The following is a 23,366-nucleotide window of genomic DNA, read 5'->3' on the forward strand; positions in this document are numbered from 1 at the left end:
ATCTGTCCAGAATTGTATTGTAATTCATGAGTTGTAAGGCAATTTTGGATTGGTTTCTTATTATAAATACCTAGAGGCATCCTTGACTCGGCAGCTCGTGTTGTACCTTTCAGCAGTCGCATCAAACATAATGAGGGAGTCTTGTAAGAAATGGAAGTCATTAGGAAAATCCTTAAAGAATCATTCAAAGCTAACATATTGCCCTCTTTTGTTGCTAGAATTTGCGTGTGTCGGTCACTTTAGTAGTCTAGACCACACTTTTTTTTAAATTTACAAAGTTAGGTTGATTGTCTAGACAAGATGGAGTCCATTTAGCAAAAACTTTGATGGATTGTTCTAAAGTTCAGAGTCTGCCCAAGTTTGTTCAAAGAAGCTTTCAATAATCGGTCAAAGTTGAGATATTGTGTTTGTGCGGTCCACGGGCAAGTTTACTAAACACTTGCCTTCTTGAAACATAACCAAGACAGTTGTAAGGGTGCATGAATGTAACGGAATATCACATGGCTCAATGCAATTATTGATTGAGTGGCTATGTTTGGCATGGGCAGTAGTGCTAACTTTATAGTGGTTTGATACATGGTAAAATATAAAATCCTATTACTAATACTAAATTCTGCCAGAGGGAGGTATGGGACCAGCTAGGCTTGCGAACTGGATGAGGCAGCGGACATCAAGATGAATATAGTGGGGAAATGAATATATATATATATATATATATATATATAAAAGAATTTGGAAAAATGTTCTGAAAGAGTCATATATTGTCCAAGTTATATAGAATTTTTCATAACCAACTTCAAAGACTTTGAAGATGCAACAAATGCTTGCACATGAAGATGAGTGATATGGTCTAAGTTATATGCAAATTCCCATGGAGAATGAAAACCCATTTGAAACTATGATTTCAGATGTTTGAGGATTTGCAGAAACGAAAATGCTTGTATGCGGTGGAAAGATTCGATTAGGACAAAAAAATTTAAAAAAACAATACAGTTGGAGGTGAGGACAATCGTTTAAATTGTTCGGGGGATTTGGGTATTATGATGGAGATTTTCTTTTATGTTAACATACATAGTTTTTATGTCATATCTGACTTATATTTAATATTTTGAAATATAAAATATTCCCTCTCCCTTTTCATGGTTTTCATGTCTTGTAGATTATATTTAATATCTCGAAATCTAAAATATTTTTTCTCCTTTTTTCATTTTCTACTTTTCAAAGATATAGGAATTCAAATTAAGTACTCCAAGAAAATGGACATTTTCTTAATTTAGTGATAGGGATTCAAATTAAGTTAGATAATAGCAACTTACATTTCTTTGATCTCGTGACCCCAATCTAGGGGAGAGTTAGTTAACCTAGGACTTTGCTTAAATTTAGTGAGATGATTAGTTGGAGTTAGTTTTCCTTAGTTGGTAAATCTCAAGTCTTTCAATCACATTTTTTAAATTATTAATAAGAGAAAGTGTAAAGATTAATTTATTTTTAAACTTTAGATGTATTTTAAAAATATTTAAAAAAAAAAAGAGCATGAGCAATATTAGAGAATTATTGAACTATATGTATAATGGATCTTGAGGTTCACAAGACCATGGCATAATTTGAGCAAGTTACCATATAACATGCTACGAGACAGAGAGGAAATGAGTTACCATATACACAAATTTTTATATATTTTTAAAAATAGGTAAAAGAAAGAAAGAAATATATATATATATATATATATTGTACACTTTAACACATTAACATAATTGTCCCTAAAATTAAGATATTAAGATGTACATAGTTTTTATGACTGCTGCTAAACCCCATATTGTCAAAATTTCACGACAATTAATAAATTTGAAAATGTGATTTCTACTATTGTAGTGAATTTACATGGGAATTATGTAAGTTAAAAATTATATAACCATTAGCGACTTATACCTAGATATGTGAATCATACAACTATATTAAGAAAATCATGGCCCAAAAAAAAAATGCATTGTTGCAAAATATTTGCTAAATATTGAAAATATTGAGCTAAAGCCATTAATAAACAACCCTAACGAACTATAAAGACCTACGTAGTATGATAAGCATGGTTACACATTCTTATAATAGATTTCCCTTCAATTTAGGACAAGGAGGTAAGGATACCACCCTCCTTGGCCTCAGTATCGCTCAAACTAGCAAGGGACCTAAAAGGGACAGCTAAAGGGACAGCTGCTAGAGCAAGGGAAACAATGGAGACTTAGCCCATTGTCACCTCAACTAAGACTCCCTACTCTTTACGGACTTTCACTAATGGGAGGAGACCTGGTATATGGAAAATCACTTGTTAAGGATGAATCAACAAATGGATGTGAAGTGACCTTAATGATCCTCTTCCTAGAAGGAGGTTAAGAATGGAGCTTGCTTGCTCTTTAAGCAAGGTACAAAGCTTTCTAGGAGAAGGAGGTGAGGATTTAAGGGCTAGGTTGAGGGGATATGACCTATAAAGGAGTTTCCCATTCCCTAAAATCCTTATTGAACTTAGTTTCCCAAGTGGTTCTTGAAGAATTCACTTTTCAGATGTATGGGACCACACGGGACCAAGTGGACACAGCCTAGGTTAAAGGGAGGGAGTTTAGCAACCGATGATAATCTTAACCCAGACAAGGAATGAGAAAGGATCAAAACAGGAATTTTCACTTGAAGGTGTCAAATTGATCCTATGAGGTACAAGCCTAGGGAACACCAGGGAAAAGTTTGATCTCAGAGCTAGGGCTTGGGATATCTCACAATCCCACCGTCGGAATTTCTTCAAATTTGGAGGAGACCTTGAGGACACACCAGCGCAGTAGAGGCTAGGAGATCAAACCTTTTCTATGGCTACTTTGTCGAGAAAGTGATGCCCTAGGTGGCCCAGCGTGGCTAGACCTAGAAAAAAAGGGAAAAAGGTAAAGAAAAAGGTTTAAGGTGATCACCTTATGGTGGACCAGTGCCTAATTCCTTTTGGGGATATGGAGTCAAGAAGAATTATGAAGAAGGATCTCGTTTCTAGCTCAAGGAGGCTCTAAGGGCAACTTCGTCCAATGTTAGGGAAGAAAAAGAAAGTGACCTTAGTGTTATACTTCGCTTGCAGATGAAGATGGCTTATCAAGATAACTTCGATCTCTAGGAAAATTCATTCAACAAACATGGCCCATACATAGAGATATGCTATATAGAAACATAATTCCACAATGAAGCAGTAAATGCATGCAACAATTAGCCCTAAAATAGCGAAAATCCCATGATCAATGTATGTGACAAAGTAAAAGAAAATAGCATCAAAGTTGTACTTACATGTAAGAGAATATATCCAACCATCAATACATTTGCCAATAAAGAAGCTCCAAGGTAAGAAAATCCAATCCAAACATCAAAATTCATCCATGCTCCAATTTGTCCTCTAAGAAAGAAATGTGAAATTCTCAAGAGAGATAATGATCCAATCCAAAGTGATGATACAAATGAATTCATGTCTCTCCTATGTATACACTCATTAGGAATTCAAATTACGTAATTTGAGCCTACAATAGCCCATTCAACCAATATAATGTGAAAATAACTATTTATTGGTGACAAGCCCACCAAACTAGATCATAAATAAAATAATAAGCCTCCCAAGAGGTCGAATAATCAATAATATATGTCGTTGGGCTCTCTAAGAGGACTGATGAAATCCATAAGTGCCAAAATGATGAGTTGGACTTCCAAAAGTAATGGACGAGGGGTTGGCCCCTTATCCTCTGCATAATAAACCTGTGGTACTCCCAATGGTTGTGAGGGCACACAAGTAACCTCTTGAGTCTCCAAGTAAGTCGAAGATCTTTGTATACCATCTGTAAGGACTAAGAAAAGTCCTAGGTCATCTACCAAGTGCATGGTACAATTGCGGGGTTGGTTGGGCAAAGGTGAACTAGGTGCATCTTCCTCATCCAATAGGTGAATCTCGAGCAATCTCTGAACATCTCTAGGATCCATGGAGTGTTGTCTACTAATGTGAGGCCCATGGCTCTCAACACACACCCTACATGTGCCAATGTAGCCCTCTAAAGGGTTAGGACCTCGTATAGGAAGACCAAACCCGAGATGGAGACCACCTGCAATCCTGCATAAGATCCAATGTGTCCCCTAACCTTTTAGTACAACCATTCATCAATGAAATCGAATAAAGGAGCATACAGACCATGGACAACAAGTGGGGACTTCATAATGGCATGCCCTTCCATAATGGGCTTTGGCATGTGCTAATGTCTCCAAGCTCCAAATGGGGTTAACCAAGTATCCTATTAAGTGGTTTCTACTTCTAAAGGGGATAATATGTCCAAGGTACATCCTTCAAAAGGTGGTGGCATGTGGTAGAGGGATGAATGGAGTAGGGAATGAAAAGGGGCAGCGTTGGCCCACATGCTGGGATACAAGGTTAGCTAGTAAAGGGGAAGCACATATTTCGGTATATAATGTATAGGAGGAAGCAATCGTGGTACATGAGGTGCCCCGGCCTTGATTTTTCCACCCTTCTTTATAATTTATATGTCTTTTGCCTTTTATGATTTTTCTTTAATTAACTACTCGGGGCTCAAGGGGTAAGAGCATTATGTGTGAGATATAGCAGTGGATAACACCTTTTAAGGTAGGCGATTCATTGCCCACCAAGGGTTGGGGCAATCATGGGTTCCTATATGATGAAGGAGGCTCATAGAGCCTGTAGGAACTAGGGTGATGGCCATGATGATGGGGTAGAGCTCATGTGTTGGCTTTTGCCCACGTGCTAAATGTGTTTGTCCCAACAATCTTTTCCATTTTGTGGTACATTTCCTGTTGAATGTGGCCAATAATACTTTTACTTTTCTTTTTAACTGCATCAACCTCCGAGGCATCATTCCAGGCCTGGCCCAAGGTGTGGGCAGGGGGGGGACGGCCAACCCTATGTGGACAAAGTGGGGGGAATTGGGACCCAGGTGGGAGAAATGATGAATGTGGGTTATAATGATTGGAAAGGGGGCAATATATGTGGATGAGGGAGTGGGACCAATAAGCCAAAATCAGGGTTTCCCATGAAATACCATCCCTAAAGCCAAATGGTCAGTAAAAGAGATCCCACGGGACTAGAATCCAAGGTTAACATCCACAAGGGGCTAGGGGGCAAGAGCACAAACCTAGACCATTATTTCCGCCAAATCCCCCCATTAGTCCATGCCCAGAAGTGTTCATGATATGCAAACTACAATACTCAATTACCAAATGACAAGGCATACCTTTAGGTTCGGGAGGCCCACCTTCAAACATACGATCATGCTAGATGGGTGAGGGACCACGTGGTTGGCTTAAGTGGTGGAAAAGGGGCACAACGAGCTAGTTGGTGGGTGCAAGGAGTTGTTGGTTGCTAGCTGAGGACCATCTTGGAGAAAAAAATTCTCCTAGGGATATCACCCACAAAATGATGGGTAACAAGTAACACCTGCCTATAGGGAATAATAGCATAAAACCTATACCCGCATGTGAGCTTGAATTTACGAAATTGTATAAATTAATCTAAATTGTACCTCAAATACTTATAACCTTATTGTGTGACCAGGAACAAGCCGTAATGGTAAAAACATATCAACGACGATGTCGTCTAGCAGCATTATCATTATTGTCACCACCACCAGCACTGTCATCAGCACCAACTGCTTCGGCGCTTGAGCTAACCATCATAATGCGCTCATTAGAGGCAATCTTGGAAACACTAAAAGGGTCACTAACAGCTAGTACCAGGGAAGAGAGACCTCACCTTAAGGGAGGGAATCCAGGTGTCCAAAGTTTAGATGATAAACAACCACTAGTGTGTGGGAAACCTCCTGAGAAAGTCCCGATAACATCTGGAAATTGCGAGTTTTTCAACTCGTCGATGCTATCGACCAATATTTTAGGGAGTTTTTCAAAAAACTTGCGATTTAATCGATAAAATCGCGATTCGAACGAAAAAAATGTGATTGAGGACTAGGTTGGGTATAAGTTGGGGGACTCTGATTTTTTCACTCATTTCGTACCCATACGTTTGTCATTTGAGCCTGTGGAGAGAGGAGGTATCTGTCACTGCCCAAGAGGAGGAGATTTACCAGTTTTGTGTCGTGGATTTGGAGTTTTGTCTACTGCCCAACATGAGAGACATTGAGATTGCAACCATCAATTTGCAGGTATGTATTCTAATTTCTCTCTGAGTCTCTCTAACACAAATGATTTTTTAAATCCGTCTATATGTTTGTTTTTAGTTCTTGGTTGCTTTAAAATTTGAATCAAAATGTTTGAGACTTCATTTACCCTTAGATTGTTTACCGTAGATTGTTTACATGTTTCAAAAATTCAAACTTTCAAGCCTTTGTTTAATGAATCTGAGTGTGTTCACTATTAACTACATTGATTGAGAAGAGGCATTTAAAATTTTAAATTCACAATTACAATTATGTTTCCTTCTTATGTGATGGGCAATCTTTAATTTTTTTAATTTTTTTCAATTGTTTTTTGTGCCCTGGATTCAAATTCAAGTTCAAAGTTTCAAACAAAATGTCGAGGCAATTGGACCCTTTATGGGAATATGGTGAACCTAATGTTGTATCCACGGGGGATCAATCAACAATATTTGACTTGCAAGTTGTGTGGCAAGCATATGTCTACGGGTGTTAATCGATTAAATTTCCATTTGTGGAAAAATATAGAACTTTTCGCAGATGCAACTCCAAAAATCATTCAAAATGCCATTAAATCATTGCATGATAAAGATGATGCCAAAGACAACAAGGCAGCGGTAAAAAGTCAAATTGTATGGGAGTGGGGGAAAGTGAGAGTGCTTCTTCAGTATCACCTTCCAAGTCCACATGGCCCAACCCCTCAACTATCTCACCTTTTTTGTTCCTAGAACCACACCTGGTGCACAACCTGGGATCAAATTCAATATCACCTTCCACATCCACATTGCCCAACCCCCCAACTATCTCACCTTTTTTTGTTCCTAGAACCACTCCTGGTGCACAACCTAGGATCAAATTTACACTTAAACAGAGGGAAAAGGGAAGAGATTTGTGGTGATTTTCAAGGAGAGATTGAGAACGAACAGCCATTATTACCACCAACAAAAAAATATTGTGGACCAAAGATTCAAGATCATTTATCAAATCAGTCAGACGGACTTCACTTCTTCCATTCACAGGTATGTTCTTAAATAGCCCCATGTTAATGATTCTTTCCATACATTTAGGTATATGCTTGCTTGCCTCTTTGCCTACCAATGTTTCCTTCTCTTTCTTTTGTCATTTGCTATGATTTTCATGACCATGAACCAATGCAAGGGTTTTCTCCATATTTGGACGACAAGTTTGATTTTTGTTTTTAACTTTTTTATGCACCCTCTTATTGCCATTTTTTATTGCAAATAATGTAACTTAAGTTTGTAAAGATTTGGTTTTTCAAATGAAGAGGCTGTTATTTTTTGTACAGTGGGGTTTTAATGTCATTTTTTTGTCTTTTTGGTGCCCCAAGACTAAATTTTAAAGTTGTCCATTAAACACTTCTACTACAAATATGCCAAAGCCCTTGGACCCATTTTGGCAGTGTGGGATAAATCAGCGAATACTAAATTGAAAATTGTGGGGCCCATATGACAAGAAAGGTTTCTCAATTAAAATACCATCTGGCTAAATTCCCCAGACATGATGTTGCGCTTTGCGATAAATTTAGCCCAAAGCTTATAAGAGTTGCATATGATGCAATTGAAGCAAAAAATAAAAAGAAAGAAGAGACAGCAACAAACAAGGTCAAATATGCAGGCAAGATATTCAGGGCTATCTGCCTTCGAGACTAAGCTTGAGGGTAGTGTTAGCCTCGCTGGCAAAAGGCCCAAAATTGGATCCATATATGCTCTTGAAATCTTCAACATTTTCTCAAGAGTCAAAATCATCCAAAAGGTCAAAATCAATGCAAGAGGAGAGCCCTTGGAAGGGCGGAAATACACTATCGGGAGGCAAAAAACGCTTGAAAACCATGAAAAACCATTGAAAGAACAGCAGTTGTTAGATCTAGCCGATCAACAGCCTAGATCTAAGCGGCTAATCACAATCAGCATGGCAGAGAGGACAACTTAAAGAAGGGGCGCAAGACACTGCCGATCAGTGATCTCCGATGTTCGGATTGGCGGGTCGCATTAGCGGGGTATCGACGATTAAAGCAAAGGCCCTGGGCATGAGCGATAACCGATTGCGATCAGATCGCATCACTATATCATAGCGGAGCAGCACCAAAGGGCGGGGCCTATGCACAAGTATAAGGGCGATGCGATAACCGGACCCGACAGTTATATAAAAGATATTTTATATTATTTAAGATCCGCACAAAGGCCTGTTTTAATGCATTATCAATGTATTTCGTTCTATAATGAAATACAAAGGAACACAGGGCAGCGCCAATAGCGAAGAGTCCTGGACCCGAAAGGGTCCGGAAAGTGAAATATATAATATTTAAAGTCCATCGAGGGTCGTTTTCATGTGTTTTCAGAGCTTTTTAAGCGTATAACGAAATACAAAGGGAGCACAGGGCAGCATCGATAGCGATGAGTCCCAGACCCGAAAGGGTCCGGAAATGAAAATATATATATATATTCAGGTCCGCCTAAGGCCAATTTTCAGTGTTTTTAGTGTTTTTACGAATTTCAGGATGCGGGGAAAATATAAAGGGACCAAGCCACCCGCGATAGGCGACAGCAACCCAAAGGGCGGACTCGATAGAAGGATAAACCATTTTTGAGGACTTTTGAAGTCCGAAAAGGACAGAGAGGGGCGGGATTTCTCAATGTTGCAGTGTTTTCTGTTTAAAACAGAAACAGACATTATTTTCGATAGAGATCCACAATATGGCAGCTTTGTTCTGTTTTAACAGAAAGCATGCATTGTTAAACCTTTGAAAGGGCCATAGCACGCGCAGCTCATCCCCAAACTGACAAAGAGGCCGAGAAGCAGCATAGCGCAACACAGCACGCGCAGCTGCCCAAAATAAACAGAAATATCAAAGGCCACAACGCAGCTCATCAAAACAAACATCATGGGGCATCTCCGGCACGAGAGAGCTCCTAGACAGCGCATCAAACTACCTGAAGGTGGTTATTCCTCTGTCAGAAGGAGAAAACCTCTGAGCCATGCTTGCCTATTGAGGGAATCAATCAGTTAACAAGACAGATTAGACAAATTAAGACTCCGAGCCTTTGAGAGCTCAGGAGCATTGTAAAAGGCCTATAAAAGGCTAAAAACTAAATGTAACAGGGGTTCAACTTCTGGAGATTGTTGCTACTCTGTTCCTTCAAGCTTCTCATCTTCATTCTAGCAATATAAGCTTCTTTTGCTATTATATGTTCAATGTCCATTTTCTTTGTTGTTCTATGCTTGCACTTGAATAGGTTATTCATGTTTTCTGCTATTTCTAATGCCAGATAACTGTCATCTTATCTCTGCATTGATAAACTAGATTTGCAAGTCTCATTTACTTCATGTAGCTGGCCATTCATAGGTGTTTATGTATGCAATCTGCTGGTACAGTCAGTATTATACATCTATTCATTGAATCTATAAACTATTGAGCATTAGTGGTCTAAACCCTTGTATTGTTGAGGGTGTTCGTGCATGTCTTGAGTGAGAATAGAGCTGAAATGGTTATCTGACTTGATCCAAACCATCATCCATTCCAATAGTTCTGAGAACGATATTGAAGATTATATGTTACCAAGCATCTCCGAGCTGCAACCTAGGAGAGTTTCCTGGAGTGATAACATAATTGGCGTCATTGCGGGGGAGAGGAAACTGAAGCTCAGCTTCCCTGGGAAACGACACAAATCCAACATTGATGATAGACAAAGTTTGGGCACTTTTTTGGTTGTAATCATCTATCTAACGACTCTCCTGGAGGCCAAACCTCTTGGCGACTCCACTTCATAGTTTTGGCTCAGTTTGTGAGGTATACTCAGAGAAATCCTAAGAAGCCACAAGCTGACCCAATACCTAACCCTGAAAAAATCACCAAAGAGAGAAAGCCATTGCAGAAAGGAGCATCAAGTTCAGGTAAACCTAAACAATCTGCTATATCTCTTCAAGAAAATCTTGCAATAGAACAAATACATGTTGAGAGTATAGCATCTAATACTAGCAGTGAAGAAAAACTCTCAAAGATTCATAAAGCTCCTTATTCTTTAGGTTCTCCTTTTGTTGTAAGCCCAAAGGAAACCTCACCTCCTATCCATCATACTCCTTTAGTCTTGCCAGTCACTCCTCAATCGTCTATCATTTAGACTGCAAGTACTCTTTTAGCCACCACAGTTATGGCAAATCCACAAGCACCTACCAAAATGGAAACAATCATAGCTACTAGGTATGGTCCTCTAACTGTCCACTCCTTTGAATGCCATGCCTACTGGAGAATATCAGAAATATAGGCCTAAGTTCACTAGGACTGAAGGTGTTACAGGCTACAGCTGAAGAACATCTTGAATCATTCTATAGCTATGTTGATAACCTGGACATTAGTGAAGATGATGTCTGGATGAAAGTCTTTGTCCAAAGCCTAGTTGGAGAGGCTAGAAAATGGTTCAAAGAACTAACCCCAAGATCTATAGCAGAAGGATCTCCTCTACTACCACACTGAGTTTGGGAGTTTAAAGAGGGAAAATGGTGAGTTGTTGTCTGATTTTAATAAGAGGTTTAACCACATGTACAGCAAGATACCAACTAAAGTAAAACCCACCACTACCTCTGCTAAACTCACCTATGACAGTGCTTTTGATTCTAACTTCTACCTATTGTTGAGGGAGAGGCGATGTGCTACTTTGGCTGACATGCAGGATGCAGCCTTGGAAGTGGAATCAAACATTATGGCTGCAGAAAAGCTCAAGGGAAATGTTGATAGAAGAAGACAGAGGGGCGAGTCTTCATCATCTTCAGATCCCAAGATAGATAAAATGACCAAAATGATAGAGTCATTAGCCTCTGAAATCTCCAAATTAAAGGTTGAGCAGCACCCTAGGAAAGGGAGAGTTCCTAATACCTTTGCTCCTAGAAATCCAAATCCAAATCCATATAGAAGAACTAATGAGCAGTTGCAGATTTTGCAAAGAAGCAAAGATGCCAATGAAGACCAAAGGGTGAAGACCCCTTTCCAGAATGTAGTCATGGAAGAAGAGCAGTTTGAAGAAGATGATGAGATCCATTGTCTGGAAGACAAAGGCAATGCCTCCTTTTTGACCTCAGCTGCCTATGAAAAGTCATTATTTAATGACCAGATCAGCCAAGAATGGGATGGTGAAGTTGTTCTGCAAACTGAAGATCAGCACAAATATAATTTGAGGCCGAGGATGAATAATGCCAAGGAGAATCCTGTTCAAAAAGTTGTTGTCCCTGCAGTACAATGAGCTAATAAGCAGAAGCAACCAGCTCATGAGGTAAGAGATCTTGACAAGTCTCCTTCTCCTTTTAGTTTTCAATCAGAAATTCAGAAGCTAAGAATACCTATGCCTCTGATTGAACTAGTGAAGAATGAGTCCTTCAAAAGATCCATCCTCGAGGCCCTTTAGCCTAAAGCCATCCAAGCCTCCACTGACTATGTAAATCTGCAAGATGACAAGCCAGCTGTTATTCTCAACCCAATGATTGAAAATTGTGAAGAGAACTCTCCATCATTCTATGTCTCTCTGACTATTCATGAAAAAATCCTTCACAAATGCCTTTTGGACACTGGAGCCAGCCATTACCTAATGCCCAAGGCTATCATGGATGAGTTGGGTCTTGACATTACCAAGCCTTATCGTGACCTGTTTTCTTTTAACTCTAGAAAAGTGAAATGCCTGGGATTAATCAAGGACCTAGCCATCACTTTGTCTGAGCTGCCCATGAAAAGCATGATGATGGATATTGTGGTAGCAGATGTACCTCCCAAGTTTGGCATGTTACTTTCCAGAGGTTGGATCAAGAGATTAGGTGGATCATTACAAAATGATTTGTCCTACGCCATTGTCCCAGTTTTCAGAGATGAGAGTAGGAGATTGCATAGAGAAGCTCAGTTCGCTTATATCATCAGCAATGAAAGGAATCCCACTAATCATCCCATCTATGTTGTTGACACTGATTTTGGAGCCTGTATTCTTCATATTGAAGAATCCCAGTTGGCCTCCACACAGCGTAAAAAACCAGTTTGCAAGATCGCTGAGGAAGAAAACCCATAGATTTGGGACGTTCTTTGATGGGGCTTGCTTTAAGGAAGCTGCAGGGCAGGTGTAGTCCTTGTATCCCCCACACAGGAATACATTCATTTATCTTTCAAACTAACCTTTCAAGTCACAAATAACATAGCAGAGTACGAAGCTTTGATTTTGGGCTTAAGCACTGCTAAAGAAATGGGCATCAAAGGCCTGAAAGTGTTTGGAGATGCAGACCTCATTATTCAGCAGGTCAATAAAACCTTCCAAGCAAAGCACCCAAGGCTGAAAGCATACAGAGATGAGGTATGGAGGCTCAAGGATTCTTTTAATAATATCAGCATTTCTTATATTCCGAGAATGAAGAACCAACTAGCCGACTCCCTTGCTGTGTCTGCTAGCATGTTTATTCCACTTCTGCCCCCTAAATTGACGTATGAAGTTTAGGTTAAATATAGACCGTCTCTACCTGACAATGTCAAATATTGGAAAGTTTTTGAAGACGATGATGAAATTAACAGGTTTTTACAAGTCGTTGAGGAATTTTCTGAAACACACATCGACCAAGAAAATGAAACCATGGAAGAATGCGGCCAGTCCAAGCTAAAAAACAAGATCGGCCGAGGAAGCATTGTCCAACTGCCTAGTAACCATATACCAAAAGGACTGGTGCCTCTAGAGAAGCTGTTTGATCATAATGATGTGCCTTATAAGCCTGCCAAAACAGAAAATGAGTCTGTTGTTCGTAAACACAATATAGGGAGTCTAGCGCATCTGAAATACATCAATCTGTCCACTCATTTGTCTTCTGTCCAAAATTCCGAGTATTTCACCCTCATGAAGCAATTCGTTGATATTTTTTCCTGGGAGTACAGTGATCTTAAAACCTATGATTCAAGCATCATTCGGCATAAGATTCCACTGGAAAATAACACCACCCCTTTTAAGCAGAAATTAAGACCTATCAGCCCTATCTTATTGCCTTTGATTGAGAAAGAGATCAAGAAGTTGTTGGATGCCAAAATCATAGTTCTCCTAAGGTATTCAAAATGGATAGCTAACCTTGTGGTAGTGAGAAAGAAAAATGGAGAAATCAGGCTTTGTGTTGACTTCAGAAATCTGAACAAGTGCTCTAAAAAAGATAACTACCCCCTGCCTAAGATGGAACACTTGCTGCAAAGAGTTTCAAGGGCCAGAGTCATGTCTTCCTTAGATGGATTTTCAGGTTACAATCAGGTTGTTGTACATCCAGAAGATTAGGAAAAGACCGCCTTCACAACTCCTTGGGGCACTTTCATGTACTCCAAGATGCCTTTCGGACTAATGAATGCTGGAGCTACTTTTCTGAGGGCCATGGACATAGCCTTTGTGGGAGAGAAGGACAAGTTTGTCCTTATTTATCTTGATGACATAACAGTCTTCTCCAGCAGTCACAAAGACCATTTGCAGCATTTGAAGAGCGTCTTCCTAAAGTGCAAACAATTTGGAATTTCGGTGAACCCAAAGAAGTCACAGTTTGCTCTAGAAGAAAGCAAGCTTCTGGAACATATTGTTTTTGCTGAAGGTGTGAAGACTGATTTAGCAAGAGTTCAAGCAATTCAGACATTGTCCATCCCAAGGTCAAAAAGGGACATTCAATCCTTCCTGGGTAAGATTAACTTTGTAAGGAGGTTCATTCCAAACTTTGCAGAGCTAGTAAAGCACATCACTTCCATGTTGAAGAAAGGATCAGAAATAAAATGGACAGATGCTTCAAGAAGCTCTTTTGAAGCCATCAAGCAAGCTATCATGGAAGCTCCCACTCTAATCAGCCCAGATTACACTAAGGAGTTTTGTATCTTCTCTTTTGCCTCTTATGATACACTTGTAGCAATTATGTTGTAGAAAAACGATGAAGGCATAGAGCACCCCGTGGCCTTTTTCAGCAAGACTCTAAGGGATGCTTATGCTCTCATAAAATCTTTAAAAGCATTCAGAATTTATATTCTGCATTCCAAAGTGGTTGCATATGTACCTTTTGCCTCAGTAAAGGATGTCTTAACTCAGTGAGATATTGATGGAAAGAGAGCTAAATGGATTGCAAAATTCATAGAGTTTAACATAGAGGTGAAGCCCACTAATCTTGTCAAAGGCCAGGGCTTGGCTAAACTTATGGCTGAAGAAAATTGCAGCTTGTTAGACATAAATTGCATGGGTTTAGAATTAGATGATGAGCAGAGAGAGGGAGCAGCAGAAGAACAAAAGCAGAAGCAGTCTCTGGCTGAAAATCTAGCCACCTGTGAATGGTATTCCAGCATAGTTCATTTTTTGCAAAAGCTATAAGTACCTCTAGGGCTTAGCTCAATCCAAGCCTGGGCCATTAAACTCAGATCAGCCAAATTTTGCATTAATAAAAAACTGTTTTATTAGAAAGACCCATCGGGAATCCTCTTAAGATTTTTAGATAAAGAACAAGTTGTGGAAGTCATACACCAGTTCCATTCTAGCATCTACAGAGGGCATCATTAATGGAAAACCACAACCCACAAAATCCTGAGGGTTGGGTATTATTGGCCTACTCTGTTCTCTGATGTGTTTTCTTTTGTGAAAGCTTGTGACAAGTGTCAAAGGTTCGCAGGAAGACAACAGCTAAAATCTCTGCCCTTGAAGCCAGTACATGTCAATGGTCCCTTCCAGCAATGGGGCTTGGACTTTATAGGTGAGATCAACCCACATTCCAGTGGCCAATACAAATGGATCTTAGTAACCACTGGTTATTTCACGAAGTGGATTGAGGTTATACCCACTACGAATGCCAATCATCAAGTTGTCATAAAGTTCTTGAATGAGAATATTTTCACTAGATTTGGTTGCCCAACCAAACTAGTCACTCATAATGCAGCAACTTTCAAGGCAAAAGAATTGGTGGACATGACTGAATCCATGGGAATTCAAGTGGTGCTTTTTACCTCATATTATCCTCAAGGAAATGGCTTGGCAGAATCATCTAACAAGAGTCTGGTAAGGGTAATCAAAAAACTATCAGAGGACAACAAAAAGCGCTGGGATTCCAAGTTGAAGTTTGCACTATGGCTGACAGAGTTACCATCAAAAAGTCCATATGGAATTATCCATTTAAACTGGTTTATGGCGCTGATGTTGTTTTCCCTATCCAGCTAATTCTCCCTGTGGCTAAATTCTTGCAAGAAGAACAAGATGAAGAGAATGACATGGTAAGAAGAATGAATAACATGGTTGAACTACAGCAGATCAAAGAGCAACTGGTTGAGAACTCAAAGGCTCATCAGCAGAAAATCAAAGAAACCTTTGACAGGAAGGCAAAAGTGGACAATTTCCAAGTTGGTGATTGGGTGCTTAAATGGGATGCATTTAAGGAAAAGAAAGGTAACCATGGTAAGTTTGACTCCTTATGGACAGGTCCGTTTGTCATCGCTCAAATTCAGCAGAACAATACATTCATTCTGCACAGTCTGGAAGGAGGAGATACTTTTGGTAGCCTAGTAAATGGGCGGTTCTTGAAACTTTATTTCGTTTAAGGTTCTAAAGCCTTGTTATTGTAAATATGTTTTTCCAGTTTTTATTTCATTGCAAAATAGACTCCATGCCCAATGGAACACTAGAAGGAAGATTTAATTTTTGTTTTACAAGAAAGGCATTGATCTGTGATCCTTGAAACCTCACAGGGAGGATTTCATCCCCAGAAGGAGCCAGTGTTAGCCTCGCTGGCAAAAGGCCCAAAATTGGATCCATATATGCTCTTGAAATCTTCAGCATTTGCTCAAAATCATCCAAAAGGTCAAAATCAGCGCAAGAGGAAATCCCTTGGAAGGGCGGAAATACACTATCGGGAGGCAAAAAATGCCTGAAAACCATGAAAAACCAAGATCGCAGACTTAAATCATGGAAAGAACAGCAACCATTAGATTTGGCCGATCAACGGCCCAGATCTAAGCGGCTAATCGCAATCGGCACGGCAAAGATGACGACTTAAAGAAGGGGCGCAAGACACGGCCGATCAGCGATCTCCGATGATCAGATCAGCGGGTCGCATCAGCGGGGTATCGACGATTAAAGCAAAGGCCCTGGGCATGAGCGATAAGCAAGTGCGAACAGATCGCATCGCTATATCGCAGCGGAGCAAACCAAGGGGCGGGCCTATGCACAAGTATAAGGGCGATGCGATAACGAGACCTGACAGTTATATAAAGGATATTTCATATTATTTGAGATCCGCACAAGGGCCAATTTTAATGCATTATCAGTGTATTTCATTATATAACGAAATACAAAGGAACACAGGGCAGCGCCAATAGCGATGAGTCTCGGACCCGAAAGGGTCCGGAAAGTGAAATATATAATATTTAAAGTCCACCGAGGGCCGTTTTCGTGTGTTTTCAGAGCTTTTTAAGTGTATAACAAAATACAAAAGGAGCACAGGGCAGCGCAGATAGCGATGAGTCCCGGACCCGAAAGGGTTTGGAAATGAAAATATATATATTTTCAGGTCCACCTAAGGCCAATTTTCAGTGTTTTCAGTGTTTTTACGAATTTCAGGATACAGGGAAAATATAAAGGGACCAGCCCACCTACGATAGCTGACAGCAACCCAAAGGGCGGACCCGATAGAAGGATAAACCATTTTTGAGGACTTTTGAAGTCCGAAAAGGACAGAGAGGGGCGGGATTTCTCAGTGTTGTTGTGTTTTCTGTTTAAAACAGAAACAGTCATTGTTTTCAACAGAGGTCCACAATATGGCAGCGTTGTTCTGTTTTAACAGAAAGCATGCATTGTTAAACCTTTGAAAGGGCCACAGCACGTGCAGCTCATCCCCAAACCGACAAAGAGGCCGAGAAGTAGCACAGCGCAACACAGCACGCGCAGCTGTCCAAAACAAACGTAAATACCAAAGGCCGCATCGCAGCTCATCAAAACAAACATCATGGGGCATCTCCGGCACGAGAGAGCTCCCAGACAGCACATCAAACTACCTGAAGGTGGTTATTCCTCTATCAAAAGTAGAAAACCTTTGAGCCATGCTTGCATATTGAGGGAATCAATCAGTTAATAAGACAGATTAAGACTCCGAGCCTTTGAGAGCTCAGGAGCATTGTAAAAGGCCTATAAAAGGCTAGAAACTAAATGGAACAGGGGTTCAACTTCTGGAGATTGTTGCTACTCTGTTCCTTCAAGCTTCTCATCTTCATTCTAGCAATATAAGCTTCTTTTGAAATTATATGTTCAATGTCCATTTTCTCTATTGTTCTATGCTTGCACTTGAATAGGTTATTCATGTTTTCTGCGTTGTTTAATGCCAGATAACTGTCATCTTATCTTTGCATTGATAAACTAAATTTGCAAGTCTCATTTACTTCCTGTAGCTAGCCATTCATAGGTGTTTATGTATGCAATCTGCTAGTACAGTCAGTGTTCTACATCTATTCATTGAATCTATAAACTATTGAACATTAGTGGTCTAAACCCTTGTATTGTTGAGGGTGTTCATGCATGTCTTGAGTGAGAATAGTGTTGAAATGGTTATCTGACTTGATCCAAACCATCATCCATTCCAATAGTTCTGAGAACGATATTGAAGATTATATGTTACCAAGCATCTCCGAGCTGAACCTAGGAGAGTTTCGTGGAGTGATAACAGGCAGTGGGAGGGGCTCCACAGCTTCACCTGCTGATGTTACTAGGAGGTCAGCATTTTTTGTTCCACGAATCAGAAATGGAGCACAACCTTCAATAAAGTCAGTGATTAAAAAAAGGGAGAAGCAAGAAGCAGACAAAGTTATGTGGGAAGGTGTCTTTACTAGAGTGACTTACCTCTCAACATCACCAAAAACAATCCATTTTGGCAGGCAATGCACGATGCTATTGTTATTGTTGGCCCGGGGTACAAAAGTGCTACATATGAGTAGTTGTGAGGCCCAATCCTTCAAGTTAAAAAGGACATCAACTCTAGATTGGCAGAGTTGAAGCAGTCATGGTAGGTCCTTGGATGCACAGTGATGTTTGATGGTTGGACGGATAAGAAGGGTAGGACCTTTCTAAATTTCTTGGTACATTGTCCTAAAGGTACCATGCTTATTAAATTAGTGGAAGCATTAGCACATATAAAAGATGCAACATTGATATATGAGTTGTTAGATGGGTTCGTCTAGGAGATTGGTTTGCAAAATGTGGTGCAAGTCAAAACAAATAATGTAGCTAATTATGTGGTCGTTGGCACAATGCTTATGGACAGGCATAGTTTATTTTTCTAGACTCCATGCGTAGCCCATTGTATCGATTTGATGCTTGAAGATATGAGAAAACTCTCGTTCACCAAGGAGATGATTAATATGGCTAGGAGCATCCCCACATTCATATATAACCATGCTTTTGTTCTTAGACTCATGAGGAGATGCACCAGAAACAGGGAGTTGCGGTGTCCTGTAATCACACGTTTTGCCACCAACTTCATTACTATTCAGTCTTTGTTTCAATGTCAATTTGAGTTGAAGCATATGTTCATTTATGATGAGTGGGGTGATTGTAGATACAGCAGGAGAAAGGATAGGAAAGCCATTGTAAAATTGGTGCACTGACTCCTTTTGGGAAGGAGTAGAAGAAGTGTGCCCAGTTAGTGAACTAATAGTAAAGGCTTTGATACTAGTATAGATGGCGATAAGCCTACAGTGGCTTATTTGTATGAGGCCATGGATAGGGTCAAAAAGACCATTCATGCTTTATTATGCAGACAAGGGTTCCACTGAGTTTAAATGACAAACGATGTTATGGGATGTGACTGATAGTTGGTGAACAGGGATGCTTCATCAACCCATTCATGCAGCAGAACTTTTCCTCAACCCCGCATTTTCCTACAAATGCAACTTTGATTTTGATGGCGAGGTGGTGGAAGGGCTCCATACCTATATTCATAGGATGGTATTTGATCCTAAGCTTTGCAACAAAATCAATCACGAGATAGAGATGTATCAGGATGGTGTTGGACTACTTGGCTTTGATGATGCTATTCATTAATGAACCATCTTGATGCCAAGTAAGTGACAAATCACGACTCATTAGAATTTACTAATTTAGAATTGTCGATTTTTAAATTCAATTATTTGAAATTTGAAATTTTAATTATGTTTTATCTTTTCTTTATTTTGTTGTAGATGTCTAGTGGCAAAGCTATGGTGCAAGGGTGCCAAATTTACAGAAATTGGCCATCAAAATCCTCAGTCATACCATAGCGCTTTGGGGTGTGAGCGCAATTGGAGGTTTTGAGAAAATATACTCAAAGAAGCGCAACAGGTTATAACTTTAAACTTCAACTAAGCAATTACATTTATTGTAATCTATGACCCTCAAGTGTCAAGATTCATTAATTTTTTTATGACACTCTTACAGGTTGGAGTTCTCACGCCTTAATGTCTTGGTGTACGTCCATTACAATCTCCGACTACAGTGAAGCAAATAGAGAAACCACTGGATGTGGACGCCATTTCCTTAGACAATATTGATGTACTGTCTATGTGGGAGGGTGGAGTCTGAGCTTCCCTTCATGGAGGAGTCACCTGCATGGTTAGAGGATGAAACATTGGTAGTACCAGGGCAGCGAGGAGGAGGAGGAGAAGTAGTATCAGGCTATCAGCACAACCTTCTACAGATATAGGAGAGCACAGTTCCATACACAGCAGTCATCGTTTGACATTTGGCACAGGGCCAAGGCCTTCTACTGATAGGGCCAGGCAAGCAAACAGCCCATCATCTTTTTCCGTAAAAGGGGTTGGGGGCACTAATCTCAAATAGCTAATTGCTAGTTTTGTTTGTTTTGCAATTGTACATATAAGTTTATAACTGATGATGATGAGGCACATTTATATATATGAGGTTATTTTGTATTGGTTCTCCACATTTGAGTGTTTGTTTGGACAATTACCAGGGATCAACAGGATATAGTATCACCTTTGATGTATCATTTTGATTTAACTTCCACTACATCATTTATATCAGTGCTTTCTTCATATTTATGTGTCAATGTGTTTATTTCATGTTGTTGTTGCTTTATATGTTTAAAAATACAAAAAAAATGAATATATTTTGCATTTTTAATGTTTGCTATGGTTTGCCGATTTTTCGCTGATGTTGCCGAAAAGATGTTTTCAGGACCCTTGCCATATTTTTCAACGCTGTGAAAATCTTACACCATCCGTAGTAAGATCAGATGTTTCAACCCCAAGAGTAAAAAACAATGCGTGTAATAACTCACAAAATGGTAGCTTACATATAGCATCACTTCATGAGATGGCCCACAAGTTTTAAAGGGGCAACTACTATGGAAAATATGCAAACTATTCCAAACTGGGGAAAAATTAAGTATGAAAAACTTACACCATCCATAGTAAGATCAGATGTGTCAACTCCTGAGGGAAGACCCATCATATATGGTGTTGGAGCATCAATATAGTCGACTCCACTAAAAAACAGCAGTGGAATGTAAACATGCTGCAAAGAGAAACAGAAGACCTTAGTTGTGTCTGTGTCAAAATTCAATCATCTCAAGGACATTGGAAAATCCCATACAGATAAACTAAGCAGCTTTTCGATTCAATGTGTTTTTCTAAAACTATATTAAGTATTTTTCAGGAGAGAAAAAAAAATTAAGGTGATTTTCTCAATATTCAAACATTTACCAGCCAATTAATAAATAAATCAAGTAGCAAACAATCACCAATTAAAAATTGACAGCTTCAATTTCAGAAGGTAGATTTTTTTATACATTCAAAAAATATACATACCTGCCACTTAAATGGATAGATTAAATGGCAAATAGCTTCTGATACAAGAGTTAGTAATGAGTACCTGCAAATTTCAAAGAGTTAGTGGATTCCTGAGAGGAAACCTCCAGTCAGAAAACACAAAACCTTTTTACAATTAAGCATTAGTTTTATTGTGGTCCAAAAACAATAATCAAGACAATGGTGTTTGCAATGCACATACATGTAAATAAGAAATGTCTAGTATAATTTATGAACACAAATAGTATAGACTAAAGAGGTATATGAATGAGCAAAAAATACTTAAAACTACTAATGAATCGCCAGCCATGTAAAGGACAATGGATCTAGTTACTTTGCAAATGCAGGGTCAATTAAAAACTCTACCATGGAAGAACTTCACGATATGTCCTTTCAAAAGCTAAATAAGACCAAGGTATTACCACCCAAACCCTCACTTTATGTGATAAAGTCCTAAAGCACAAGTAAAACCTTGGAGGAAATAAGAGGGGCTACCCACTATCACCACAGTAGCTCCTCTTACTTTAGGCCAGCTCTTTTCTGGCACAAGGGGAGCATCCTTATAATAGGATCACTAAAGCTATGCAATATAAGCTGAAGATAACATGGAGAAGTAGCTTTAGCAAAACAGAAATTGTAGTATAGATTTTTATAAAGTGATGGGTGGACCAAGACTAGTGCCAATCAATTCTTGGGCATATGGAGTTAAAGGGCAAAACTTGGAGGGTTGGTTTCTTATGTAATAAGGGCATAACAGAGCTGGGAAACAAACTACAGCTATACTTAAATTGCTGTCCAAAGATGTAGAAAAATAACTTGAGGAATCCTAATGGAGGAGGACCTCCAAATATGCAATAGGGTGTGTCTACCAATAGATAATGCAAATTTGCAGTCATCCTTAATTGAGAAGGAAGATACATCATTGACATTTCCAGCAATAAACCAAAACTCGATTTAATGGAAATAACCCACAATTAAGCTCTTCTAAAGAAAGTGTTGTAGTATGTAACTAGGTTCAGTCTTCATAATGGCATATGTAATCGTGATTTTAAGTATTTAATGAAAAGAGAAAAATAAATTTATTAAATCTGTTCTTGAGGCATGGGTTTCATGCTAAAAGGAAATTTATTTCTAGGTCAAGCACCCATTGAAGTGCTTCAAGGTTTGTCATAAAGTCAATTGAGTCATTGTCATGTATTGAAGACCCATTTGGGCATGTTACATATCGTAAAGAAAAATTTATTGAGTCAAAATAGAGTCATGAGACCCTTCAATACCTCGTCATGGCACAAAGATCAAGTTGGCCTACATGAAGGGACAAGTCGGTCTCAAGATAGCAATTCGTACCCCTCACAAGCCTATAAAAAAGAAGGAATTCAACCTCATTTGCACACTCACTCAAGCAAGTTTGATCTCCTCAAGATAGAAGCTGGAAAAGGACAAAGAATGAGAAGAAAACCAAGCTCGGAGTTTTTGGGCCTCTCTCTCTCTCTTTCGTTAGGGTTTCTACAGTTTCTAGGCTAGACGAAATTTTGAAGCTACATCGAAGTTGTGAAGTTGCAAGTTCGAAACTGTGAAGTTGCCTATAGATCGAAGTTGTGAAGTTGCTAGGTCGAAGCTAATGAAGTTGAATCAAGGTCGAAGTTGTGAAGTTGCCTCTAGATTGAAGCTGTGACGCTGCATAAAGGTCGAAGTTGTGAAGTTGCTAGGTCGAAGTTACTAAAGCTGCTAGGTCGAAGTTGCAAAAATTGTTGATGGGGTCGATGTTGTTGAAGAAGTTGTTCAAAGATCAAAGTTTGTGGTTGGACGCTGTCAAGAAGGAAGGATGACTTGGTCTTGGAGGGTCTTGGTCAAGGGTCATAGGTCTTGGAATTCGTCAATTGAAGTTCTATAAAAAGAGAAGGATTCAAGTAGGTTTTCCTCTCAGTTGGAGAGGTTTTGGCCCTGGCTAATCGCCTATATCTTGTGTCCGGTTGTCTCATTTTTCTTTATGATTTGGTAGTTGTTTGATGATAGAGAACACTAATGCTAATAAAGGAAAGAAGAAGTTAATCAAGTAAAGTAAAAATACATCACAAGTAGTTATCAAAGTAAGAGAAATCACCTACACTTGTTGCCCCCTATGTTTCTCAGCATGGTATCAGAGCCAAGTTGACTACATCAAGGAAGGGCAACACGAAGAAGGATACTCTAAGACCGAAGTATAAAGAGATCATCTTCGAAACAATAAGAGAATCAAAGAAGACCTCAAAACCCTACCTCATCCAAAGAAGGGTTCCACACTTGAAGCATTCTTGCGAAACTCACACATTCTACAATCATTATCACAAGGAAGGAAGAGTGAACAACTTTTA

At 39.4% G+C, this 23,366-nt stretch overlaps 1 protein-coding gene across 2 annotated transcripts in view; it reads right to left on the reverse strand.

The window, feature by feature from the left end:
• SCD1 (stomatal cytokinesis defective / SCD1 protein (SCD1)) overlaps window positions 1–23,366 on the reverse strand; it is a 470,752-nt gene that overhangs the window by 316,869 nt on the left and 130,517 nt on the right. For both annotated transcript variants that reach the window (XM_089426037.1, XM_089426039.1), the window contains 2 exons: window positions 21,013–21,076; window positions 20,606–20,719 (listed from right to left, as the gene is read on the reverse strand). In XM_089426037.1, coding sequence (XP_089282163.1) covers window positions 20,606–20,719; window positions 21,013–21,076 — 178 coding nt within the window. The remainder of the gene's footprint in view (window positions 1–20,605; window positions 20,720–21,012; window positions 21,077–23,366) is intronic.

This window comes from Pinus tabuliformis, chromosome 6, assembly GCF_031772625.1.
Source record: "Pinus tabuliformis cultivar Carrire ecotype Pingquan chromosome 6, CPIR1, whole genome shotgun sequence".
NCBI lineage: Eukaryota > Viridiplantae > Streptophyta > Pinopsida > Pinales > Pinaceae > Pinus > Pinus tabuliformis.